The sequence below is a fragment of the Nyctereutes procyonoides genome, unplaced genomic scaffold (genome assembly GCF_905146905.1).
Source record: "Nyctereutes procyonoides isolate TBG_1078 unplaced genomic scaffold, NYPRO_anot_genome, whole genome shotgun sequence".
In the NCBI taxonomy this organism is placed as follows: domain Eukaryota; kingdom Metazoa; phylum Chordata; class Mammalia; order Carnivora; family Canidae; genus Nyctereutes; species Nyctereutes procyonoides.
This window is the reverse complement of record NW_026575020.1, coordinates 23,584,838-23,597,386: the sequence shown is the minus strand read 5'-3', so window position 1 is coordinate 23,597,386 and position 12,549 is coordinate 23,584,838. Positions and strand designations below refer to the sequence as shown.

Here is a 12,549-nt window from a genome sequence, read left to right as displayed (position 1 = left end):
TCTGATGATTTTTTATCTCTGATGTTCAAATAGAGAAGTTTGCTATACCATATATTTTGGGATTCTCTAGTCTAAAAAATTATAGCCAAAGAGTATGGCAGTTATGTTTTATTCAATAAAATAAATAAAATACAGTTATTTTTTAGTTGACTTTTTGTGATAACACATAACTTAATTTTTCTAAAAATCAAAAATTCCAATCTAAGTTAATTGGAGGTAAACATAAGTAATTTACTTAAATGTCATTTAACTAGACATCATTTAAAAAGTTGTTTTGGAAAATACCTTAAAATAAATTGTTTAAAAAATATTCATTCTAAATATTTGGAAGTTAGAACTTTGACCTTTTAAGTTTTCTACTTCTTCTGGTAGAAAATTAATGACTTCCAACAATAGAAATTGGTAGAAAGTCTGGGAAGCCTGGGTGGTTCAGCAGTTGAGCTCCTTCCTGCGTTTGGCTCAGGTTGTGGTCCTGGAGTCCCGGGATTGAGTCCCACATCGGGCTCCCTGCATGGAGCCTGCTTCTCCCTCTGCCTGTGTGTTTGCCTCTCTCTCTGTGTTTCTCCTGAATTAAAAAAAAGAAAAGAAAAGAAATTGGTAGAAAGTTAATATTTACTTCCACTGTAATTTCAATATCCAGTTTACCAGCCATCTGCAATTTAATCTTATGTGCATGAAGACTGGAAAAAAAATGAAACTAAATTATTCTTTTGAATAAAGACAAAATTTGATTGGTAGTCTGAAAATGTTCCCAACATTTAGAAGTTATTTTACTTCTTAGTTCTACTTATTAGCTGATTGTAGAAGGAACATACTATATTAATGAAAGTTATTTCATAAAAGCTGTAACTAGACGTTTTTTGGTCCAAGGACACCTATGATAAGAATTTGGTTTTTATTTCCTATTATTCTATGAGTGTATCAGTATATATTTGATTGGCAGAATTGTTTTTAAGATGTTTATATATGTATGAAATTGTGTGTATTTGTACCCATATATGTATGTACATATATATTGTACATAGTGGCCAAAGGAGAGCTTTCTGGCTGATCCTCTTAGCAGGAAAAATAATTAACATATTTAATATGAAATAACTTTTTAGAATAATAAAATTTTACTATTTAGATGCTTCTTAGGTGAATCTTACCCCTCTTAAACCCGGTGAGTGAATAGTCAGACAACATACGTGGAAATATTGAGCTCTCCCAAAAGCTGCCAGGCATAGTGTTAACACCAGGGAAGCATGATGAACTAAACAGACAAGGCACTTTCCCTCAGAGAGATGCCAGTCTTGTAGATTTTGCTTGAAAACTTCTAATAAAGAGCTCACTACAGGTGCCCATCAAGTCTGGAAACACAGGAAATTGATAATAAATGATTTAATAAATAAGTGACAGGGTATCTCAACCTTGGCACTATTGACATTTTGGAATGTTGTAGGGGACTATCCTATGTATTGTAGGATATTTCGCAGCATTTCTAACCTCTAGCAACTACATGCCAGGAGTACCTGCCCTGCCAGTCCAAAAATGTCTCCAGACATTTCCAGTTATCCCCTGGGAGACAGCTGCCTCCAACTGAGAACCACTGTATTACATGCATTACATGTTCAGTGGGTCATCCTCATTTGTATTGCCTCAGTTGATTCGTGTCTCTGATAAACCTGAGCCTTTGTCTTGTTACAGAAGTAGCAGTCAAAGAAGTTCAATCTGTAAGAAGGCTTTATAAACCACCCTGAATTTGGAGGTAGATATATTTCTTGTCAGAAAGCGCAATTTGAAGGTTTTTCTTTAACCAAGATGGACTCGTCTCTCTGTCACTCCCATTCATCACTCTGTTTTTTGTAGCTCTATAGAATACTTTCAATTCTTCTGTATGACAGCACTGAAGATACTTCATTAAAGTTCCCCTGTACTCCTCAGGTTTTGTCTTATTTTCATATGATTTTAGTATTGGGATTTTATTATTTCAGCTTTCTTTAAAAGCTTGTGGGGATATGTGTGTATGCTGTTTGATCTGCACAAATAACTGTTTAATGAATGACAGTCACATGATTAGTGAATGGTTGACTTTCATTTCAGTGTCTGTCCAGTTCTTCAGCTGTCTTCCTTTACTAGTGCATTAGCTTGATCAAAGCAGGAGTTCTGTTTGGCTTGTCTAGCGCTGGATTCCTGGCTCCTAGAACATGTAGTAGGCATTTAGTACATATTTGTTGAATGAGTGAATGAATTTCTTTCTTGATTTGCCTTTAAAACTCTCCTCTGTTTTGCTTCTCTTTTGGAAAGAATTCAACCTAACACTTTTTTCCAATTAAAATGACATATTAAAAGATCTGACTTTAGTGTTCCAGATGTGGTATAATTGATTGAAGAATGCCATAACCTGCTGTGTCTGCATACCATGTTTCTACTAATGCAGTTTAAAGTTGCATTATTATCTTGGATTGAGCACTTGGTCGTTTAAATGTTTTAGTCTTTCCATATGAACATTGAGCCATAGCTTCTCCATTTTATATTTTTGTGATATTTTTTAAAGTTTGAAATATTTTTAAATCACTAATCATTTACTGTTTTAAAACTAAGGTAGTCTATTAATAAAAAAAGTATACATTTTCACAAATATGTGTAATTTCTGCACATTTTGTTTCTGAGATCCTGGCTCAAGGAATGCTCTTACATGTCTATATAGTCATAGTCTTAAATAAGTTAACAAATGGTTTGGACTTTTAGTAAGCAGCTAAATATTCTTATTAATTAATTATTCCTGGGAATGACCACTTCTATTCTTTGTCAAAGAGCATGTACTAGCCTGGATTCTTACTAATATTTGCAGTATGGAAGGTCAATGAGTAAATTAATGAATGGATTATTTTTCTTACATTTCTAGTTCAGAAATATATTTCTTCTTTAGCTTTGTTGTTCCTGATTTTATATAATCCCCCAGTTGGTTATTAATTAAAAGGTATTTGAATTGAAAACTCTGTTTAACCCTTTCAAGTCTTTACCACATATTAGGCAGCAGTGCTAGAACAAAATTTATATGCTGATGTAGAGATGACATAATTGAACTATTACCTAGCTTTTTGAAAATGATTATTGAATAAGAGATAATTATTCTGTTAGTTGTTCTCTGATCTGTGGTCCTGTGCAATAGCTGCATCAGGGAAGGGGAGTTATGCTTAGTTACAATTTACTAAATAAATTTGTTTAGTGAAAGTTGATCACTTTGATCTAAGGTGTTACCATGACTTAGAATGAAAAAAGAATAGAATTTAATGGGAGCAGACAGCAAAAGCAGAATTTATTAAATACATTCAGTAAGATATTGCCAATGGGATTATAAAATAAAAGCAAGCAGTATTTGTAAGTTTTGCTGTTTCTTTCCTGTAGTGACATTCTTGAGCATTAATGTGTATGTTTTCCCTTTGAGGCAAAACCCTTTAGCGTTCTAGGGTGTACTAACAAATGTGTCTTATACTGAAACATTGAGAATTGTGGCTGTGTGCTACAGATACATATGCATCTCGACTTTTTACCTCTGAAAGACAGCCCATTTACTTGGACATTATTAATATGGATGCACAGATGCTGGATAGCCTGTTATCTGTTATTTGCAATTTCTCCAAAGAAGCCATACAGATGCCCAACAGGCACATGCTCAACATCACTAAACATCAGGGAAGTGCAAATCAAAACCACAGTGATAAATCACCTCACTAGTCAGAATGATTAGAAAAAAGTCAAGAATTAACAGATGTTGGCAGGATGTGGAGATAAAGGAACCCTGCACATTGTTGGTCAGAATGTAAATTGGTACAGACACTAGGGGAAATAGTACGGAGATTTTTAAAAAAAATTAAAAATAGAGATATTATACAATCCAGCAACTCTACTCCTAGATACTTATCTGAAGAAACAAAAACCCTAATTTGAAAAGACATGCACCCCTGTGTTCACTGCAACATTATTTATAATAGCAAGATATGGAGGGAACCTAAGTGTCCATCATACACACTGGAATATTACTCAGCCATAAAAAAGAATGAAATCTTGCCATTTGCAACAACGTGGGTAGACCTTGGTATTATGTTAAGTCAGACAAAGATAAATACTATATGATTTCATTTATATTTAGAATCTAAAAAACAAAACAGAAACAGAATGATAGATACAGAGATCAAACTGATGGTTGTCAGAAGGGAAGGGCCATGGATGGGAACAATGAAATAGGTGAAGGAGATTAATTTAACTTTCTTTCAGTTGTAAAATAACTAAGACATGAGGATGTAATGTACAGCATAAGGAATATAATCAATAATGTAACCATTTTTTATATTTTTATTATTATTTTTTTAGATTTTATTTATTCATGATAGAGAGACAGAGAGAGAGAGGCAGAGACACAGGCAGAGGGAGAAGCAGGCTCCATGCCGGGAGCCTGACGTGGGACTCGATCCCGGGACCCCAGGATTGCGCCGCGGGCCAAAGGCAGGCGCCAAACCGCTGAGCCACCCAGGGATCCCCCCATTTTTAAAAAAATACTTATTTTATTATTTATTCATGAGAGAAAGAGAGGGGCAGAGATACAGGCAGAAGGAGAAGCAGGCTCCACGCAGAGAGCCAGACGTCGGACTTGATCCCAGGTCTCCAGGATCAGGCCCTGGGCTGAAGGCAGTGCTAAACCACTGAGCCACCTGGGCTGCCCCTGTTGTAACCATTTTGAATGGTGACAGATGGTAACTGGACTTACTGTGGTGACCATTGTATAATGTATATAAATATTAAGTCATTATGTTGTACACCTAAAACTAAAAACATTAATAAATAAAGGGGTATGTGTCAGAACTTGATTTTTTTGTGTTGTTTTAAAGGAAGGGGGCGGGAAATGATTTGTAACAGTATAAAAGGTGGTTTTATGTCCAGAATGCAATTGTTGGATTTTTTGTTGAATAACATTTGTAATTATGGCATCAGCATAGCATCTACCATACTGTCTCTGTAATTGAAGCACGTTTTTTGTGCTTCATGCAGACTTACGTAGCGTAGACTTTTGTGACTTATGCTTGTCAAAGAGTTCTTTCTCTCTTTTACTAATATTCTTCAGGCAAAATACATGCATCCTATTAACTTGAGAGAGGTGGAACGCCTTGAAGGAAAAAGCAAAACTTACGGTTAACTGTTAAATACAATGATTGCCAATATGGCATATTTCATCAGGTCTAAGAAACACTTATTTTTAGTTTTTAACATCTCTGAAATTGGGACTGCATCTTATTTGTCTGGTGTCTTAAGAGTTGTTGGTCTTTCATTTCTTGTGGAACATTAACAATGCAATTATTAAAATTAATGTAGAATCTATGAAATATCTGTATATTTGTGTGAGATAAATGTTTGTTAAATGAATAGTTCAGTGTATGTATTTGTGAGAGCAATAGACTAAATATTTTATCCCTAATGTTTTCCACATTTTGGAAAATTGTTTTTTTATGTAGGAGTCAACTTGATACTAAAGTGTTTAGTATTTTTAATAGATTTTCACTTAAACTTTATGACACATTATATATAAGAATAATATAGATGCTGCAAAAATAGTTTCCATTTGTTTTTTAAGTTTAATAATATTAATCTTTTACTTACTTTTGGATGCTTCTACTCATACCATACATATGATGGGATAAAATGTCTCTTTTTTTCAAAGATTTTTCTAATGGATTTATTTTTGAAAGTTAGATAGCTATTGTCTTGAATTTGATGTCTGATTTTTACAAGGTGATGACATATTTTTGTTTTTATTTTTAGAGTCTTACATTTAAAGAAAAAGTAACAAGCCTTAAATTTAAAGAAAAACCTACAGACCTGGAGACAAGAAGCTATAAGTATCTTCTCTTATCCATGGTGAAACTAATTCATGCAGATCCAAAGCTCTTGCTTTGTGTAAGTATTTTTTATGAAAGGCCTTGAAATTACTACAATAACTTAATTTGGCTTATGTGAAACACCAAGACCTTGGAGATGATTATTAGCTAAAGAATACTCACTGATCCTTTCTGATCATGCTTGAAACCCAAGACATCTTTAAGAAAACTTATAAACATTACATTTCTTTAATGCTACTATAATTGAATTTCTTAACCTTTCTCCTTAATTTCCCCTATCATTAAATAACATATTTTGGTGAGATCTTTCTTAGCCTTGTTTCCAGGTTTATTCTATTTAGACATTGTCCTGGAATGGGGATGGAGGTAATGAAATGAACATAAATCCAAGTTTTTTCTCATATTCACAGTTGGTTTTTAAATCTCCAATTGCAATTGCCAAACCATTTAGCTTTCTTATTTCCCTTTCTTCTCTCATCAACCTATTATCACTGGCTTCGCCTGAAAGTACTGTATTGGAAGGAGAAGGAGGTAGATGGGTGTGGTTAGCACTTAACTATTGTTATAACTCTGCTTTTGCAGCCTCAGGTGGTATTTGATTCCTGGGGCAAAACTGTAGTACACAAAGTAGTCAGGAACTACCAGATGTAAATGAGTGCTAGTTATATAAGTAATTGAAAGCATAGGCTCTGGAGACAGACTGATGATGTGATTTTAGGTGACTTAACCTCTCTGTCTTCCTTTTCTCATAATGATGATAATAGTCCCTGTCTCAGAAAGATTGTTAAGAAGCTTGAGATAGTATAGTTATGCTTTTAGGAACGAACAATGTTTAATAAATGCATAATTAGCACTAAATGTTAACTATTATTACTATTAATAAAATACAGTCGACATTAATATTAATGTTATTAATGCCCCAAATATGGCAGTTTTGTATTTTGAAGGTCATAGGATAACATGTGTAACCTTTGTTGAAGTTTCTCCTACCCTGGAGAGCAGCTTCTGGAAAAATTTCTTAGTGCTTTGGCAAAAGTTTTTATAAGTGCTGACAAGGTGCTTTCAAATTACTATATATAGGAGTTCATAACTTGATGTCCATATGTTCAAGAGTTCTGTGAACCCCTTGAACTTAAAAAAAATGTGTACATGAGTATTTTTTCTTCAGAGAAGTGAGAGAGGGAGAGATACACAGAATTCTTAAAGGGATTAGTAATGCCAAAGGAAGGCCTGTGATATTTTGAATTCTTTGAGAAGCCCATCCAAATTTGGGAGTTCTATAGAATAAATTGTTAGAATCTGACATGGAAAATTCCATAGAGCCTTATCAGTGAGACTGTGAAAGTAATTAAATCCCCTGTCTCCTCACATCTTTGTAGCATAAATTATTTTCGGTGGGATTTCATCATGCATTTTGTGTAATATATTCATACCACTCTGCATGCCTGTACATCAGAGTAAAGAATGCACCAGTCACTGGTGTCTTCAGTGTTCAATATTTCATTAATCAAAGAATAAAAATTTAAACAAAACTTGGTATTTTCCAAGGTTGAAATTTAGCCAGCTGAAGTCATTTAATTGAAATTAGTCTCTTTGTTGCCATCTAGTGGTGAAACAACTTTTCTCAGCATAACCAAAGGTAAGTTAAAATAGTGACTCATTGTAAATAATTATTCTTATTTACACGAAGAATTCTAAATCGTAGTAAGTAGGAGCAATATAGGAATAACTACTAAATGATGTCAGTCATGGTATTTTTAAGGTAACATGATTTGATTGTCTACCATTCCTACCATCTCTGCCGTAATCCACTGCTCTCATTTTGTCAGGCCTCCTAATCGCCCAGCTCATACTCTCTTCTACCTCCCTGTAAACATTTCTCTGCACTGGAGTTAAACTTATGCTGATGTCTTTAGCAAGAAAATCTTATCATGCCTCTTGCCCAGCTTAGAACCTTTTAGTTGAAATTGCCCTTGAAATAAAGACCAAACTCCGCATAGACCTACAGGGGCATGCACAGTCTGACTCCCACCCGCCACGTCTGCCACATCTAGCATCCTGTTTTTCTCTCTTTTTTACTGTCGTCACGGTGGTCTGTCTTTCCTTCCATCTTACCTACTACATTCCTTCATACCTTCTCTTGCTCTTCCTTCTGCTTATGATCTGCTTCCCTATTCTGGCTAATTTTGAGCAATTAGCTACTAGCCTGAGGGAGCCTCTCTGCCTGTGCCCCCTTTCTCTAGTTAGGTTCTCCAAGCAGCACGTACCTTTGCAGTTCTTGTCTCATTTGCAGTTTCACAGTTGTTGGGCTGGTTATTTTATTGATGTTGGCCTTTTCCACCAGACTTCCATGTTCTTAGAGGGTAGGAAACACATCTTTTTAATGCTCTGTCTTCAGCTTTCAGTAAATGTTACTGAGTTATTCGTGAATGAACCTAAATTTTATTTTATTTTTGAACCTAAATTTTATAAAGTAGGCCAACAGTTTTGAATTACAAATATCTTAGGATGAGGGTTTACCTTATCATTATAATGAGAAGGAATCCATAGTTAGCAAAATAAAATGGGGCCATAAGTTGCATTGGTCTCACTTCAGTGAACCACATAGGAGCATCTGAGTGGTTTGGTTAAGTGTCCAACTCTTGATTTCTGCTCAGGTTGTGAGATCGAGCCCTGTTGCAGGCTCTGCGCTCAGCAGGGAGTCTGCTGGAGATTCTCTCCTCCCTCTGCCACCCACCCCCAATAAATTCAAAACCAATCAGTTCCAAACCAGAGGTATATCATTTAGCTAGTGTAGTGTTGGTGAAAAAAACTTACCTACTCTTTATATTGTTATGATTTTTTTAATTAAAAAGCTAATACCTAGCTTTTATTTTCTTTTAATTAGGATTTTCTCTGGACATTATTCACATGAAGAAAGTATAGATGTAAATTAAGTGAATCCTTAACAAAAGCAATATTGACTTTTTAAAAAATTCCACAATTATTGTAGCTTGTTGAGATATGATTCACATACCATAAAATTGACCATTTTAAATTATACAATTCAGTGGTCTCTAGTATATTCACAAGATTGTGCAGTGTCACCATTATCTAATTCTAGAATATTTTCATCACCATAAAAAGAAGCCTAGTGTACCCATTAGCAGGCATTCTTCATCCTCTTATCTCCAGCTCCTGGATAGATAGTTTTTTTTTAAATTGAACTTGCTTTTTTTCCTTGCAGAATCCAAGAAAACAGGGACCTGAAACCCAAGGCAGTACAGCGGAGTTAATTACAGGACTTGTCCAGCTGGTCCCTCAGTCACATATGCCAGAGATTGCTCAGGAAGCAATGGAGGTGAGGAGAGATGAATTCTAGGCTCTGGAAAGGAAGTGCATTCTTCATGTTTCTTTTGTTTGTGGTTTCAGTGAGTGATAGATGTCATTTCTGGACATCTGTCAGAGATGGCATTTCTAGAAAATGGTATGTTTGTTTTTTGTATGCTGTTTTAAGAACTCGATAGAAAGAAGGGGTTTTTACTTTATGAGCAGAAACATTGTGCAAATTCATATACTTCATACAAAACCTTAAAATTTTCTTTTTTTTTTCTTTTTCTTTTTTAAAAAATATTTTATTTATTTATTTGAGAGAGAGAGAGAGAGAGAGAGAGAGAGAGAGAGAGAGAGAGAGGCAGAGACACAGGCAGAGGGAGAAACAGGCTCCATGCAGGGAGCCCGACGTGGGACTCGATCCTGGGTCTCCAGGATCACACCCCAGGCTGCAGGCAGCACTAAACCGCTGTGCCACCAGGGCTGCCCTAAAACCTTAAAATTTTCTAATTGCAGTTGACTTTTTGGAGTTTTTAAAATATATATTGAATTTTAAATTGAGGTCTAATACATATCATAAAGTTTACTCTTAAAGTATTTAGTCCAGTATTTTTCACTATATTCACAAGGTTGTGTAGCCATCATCACTGTCTCATCCTGAAATATTTTTGTTACCCTAAAATGAAACCCTGGAATTCTCCATTCCCCTATCACCCCAGCCACTGGCAACCACTAATCTGTTTTCTTTCTGTCTTTATAGATTGGTTTATTCTAGCCATTTCATATAAATAGAACCATAAAATATGTGGCTTTTTGTTTCTGGCTTCTTTCATTTAACATGTTTTCAAGCTTCATCCATATTGTAGCATGTAATAATACTTCAGTGTTTTTTATTGCCAAATAATATTCCAGTATATGCATACATGACATTTTGTTTGTTCATTTGTTGATGGATATTTGGTATTGTTTTTACTTTTTGGCTATTATAAGTAATGCTGCTATGAAAATTTGTATAAAAGTTTTTGTGTGAAAAAAAAAAAGTTTTTGTGTGAATATATCTCTCAGGCATATATACCTGCCAGTGGAATTGGTGGGTTGTATGGTAATTCTGTTTAACTTTTTGAATGAGCAAACTTTTCCAAAGTGACTACATCCTTTTCTACTCCCACCAGCAGCATATATGGGTTTTGTTTCTCCGTTCTTGCCAACAATTATATTGTCTTTTGGATTATAGCCATCCTAGTAGGTGTGAATATAGTTGACTTAAAATTTTTTTTTAATAATGATTGGTAAATACAGTCTTATAATGTTAGTTTATATAGTTTTATAAATATAGTTTTATAAAATTTAAAACCATCTTACTGAAGTATGATTTACATATAAATAAAAAAATCATGTAAGATTTATAGTATTTCTAGTCACCCTGGGAAAGTTCTGTGTCCTGTGCCCCACTCCGTGTCCCAGATTCCACTGATCTCATTCCTATTGTAGATTAATTTTGCCAGTTCTGGAAGTTCATATGACTGAAATCTTCTATTATATATTTCTTTTTGTCTGGCCTCTTTCACTCACAAGTTTGAGATTCATCCCGGATATTACATGTGTTACTTCCTTTTTTTTTTTTTTTATTGTTGATAAATACTCTGTTTACTGATTAAAGCAGTTTATTCACCTGTTAATGGCCAGTTAGGTGAACATATCCATCATTGTTGAAAGTTGTCTTGTGCTCCTTTGTGTTTCCTTCCTCCCTCTCCCCTCTTACTGTCCTGTCTGCTCTCATCCTTTCCTGGCAACCATTGACTTGCTTGCTGTTATTGCAGGTTAACTTGCATTTTATATAAGTGGTATTATAAAGTATCTTCTCTTTTTGTCGTCTTTAACTGTGTGCTCATCATAAATTCATATATGTTGCTGCATGTGTATTGCTGTATAATGTTCCATTTTGTGGCCAGAGCAAAATTTGTTTATCCCTTTACTTATTGATAGATATTTATGTTGTTTCTAGTTTTTGGCTATTACAAATACAACTTCTAGAAACATTTATTACAGATTTGTATATGTGTCTACACATATGCTTTTATTTCTCTTGGGTGAATACTAAAGAATGCAAAAATCTTACTATGTGGTCTTTATGAGAGACACAGCTTAAATATAAAGACACTGTGTGGTTGATATTTCAAGGACAGGAAAATATGCCATACATATATAAACTCAAGAAAGCTGGAGTAATATACAAATACCGAGTTTAAAGCAGGACACGTTACTGGTGACAAAGTGGGACATCTCATTATTACAAAAGTGCCTAATCTACCCAGAAAATAAAACTTTATGAACCTAAAAGCAAAGCTTCAAAATATATAAATATATATATGAAGTAGAGCTAGACAAATTCAGTTGTAGTGGGATATCTGAGCATACTTTTCTCAAAGCCTAATAGAATAAATAAGCCCCCAAAATAGTAAGGATAGAAGATTTGAACAAGATTAACAGGACATATATAGAACATTGCACTCAATAAATACTTTCTTTGGGGATCCCTGGGTGGCGCAGCGGTTTGGCGCCTGCCTTTGGCCCAGGGCACGATCCTGGAGACCCGGGATCGAATCCCACGTTGGGCTCCCGGTGCATGGAGCCTGCTTCTCCCTCTGCCTGTGTCTCTGCCTCTCTCTCTCTCTGTGACTATCATAAATAAATAAAAATTAAAAAATAAATACTTTCTTTTCAAGTGCACATGAAACGTTCAATATATCCTGAGCATGAAGTAAGTCTCAACAATCTAAAAGATTGAAATCATTCAGAATTTTTTGGTGACTGCAGTGTAATTAAGCTAAAAATCCATAATAAAAAGCTTTATGAAATATCAAATGAATATGTTATATTTTTATTCATACTCTACTAGTAGGAATGTAAATTAGTACAACCATTGTTAAAAATTGTTTTGCAATATCAACAAAGTAAACATAGGACCTAGCAGTTCTATTCTAAAGTATGTATCCAATAGAAATGCATATGTATGTTTACCAAAAGACACATACAAAAAATATTAATAGTATAATTTGTAAAAGTACTCAACCCCCTCTCCCCCTCCAAGACTGGAAGCAAGTTAAATGTATCAACAATAGAATAGATAAATAATTTTGGTTATATTCATTCCATTGATTACAGCAGTGAAAAAAGAATGAGCTATTTCTGCTAAATGCAGAGCATGGATGAATCAGTATCACAAACATAATGGTCAGTGAGAACAGCCAAACACAAAAGAGAACACACTCTGTGATTCCCTTTATATAAATAACAAATAGGCAATAGTAATCTGTGGTGGTAGAAGTCAGAACAGTGGCTACCTTTGTCAAGCACTAAT

At 34.6% G+C, this 12,549-nt stretch overlaps 1 protein-coding gene across 5 annotated transcripts in view; it reads left to right on the top strand.

The window, feature by feature from the left end:
• NF1 (neurofibromin 1) overlaps nucleotides 1–12,549 on the top strand; it is a 266,110-nt gene that overhangs the window by 99,600 nt on the left and 153,961 nt on the right. For all 5 annotated transcript variants that reach the window (XM_055317047.1, XM_055317054.1, XM_055317038.1 and 2 more), the window contains exons 13-14: nucleotides 5,800–5,934; nucleotides 9,103–9,216. In XM_055317047.1, the coding sequence (XP_055173022.1) occupies nucleotides 5,800–5,934; nucleotides 9,103–9,216 (249 nt within the window). The remainder of the gene's footprint in view (nucleotides 1–5,799; nucleotides 5,935–9,102; nucleotides 9,217–12,549) is intronic.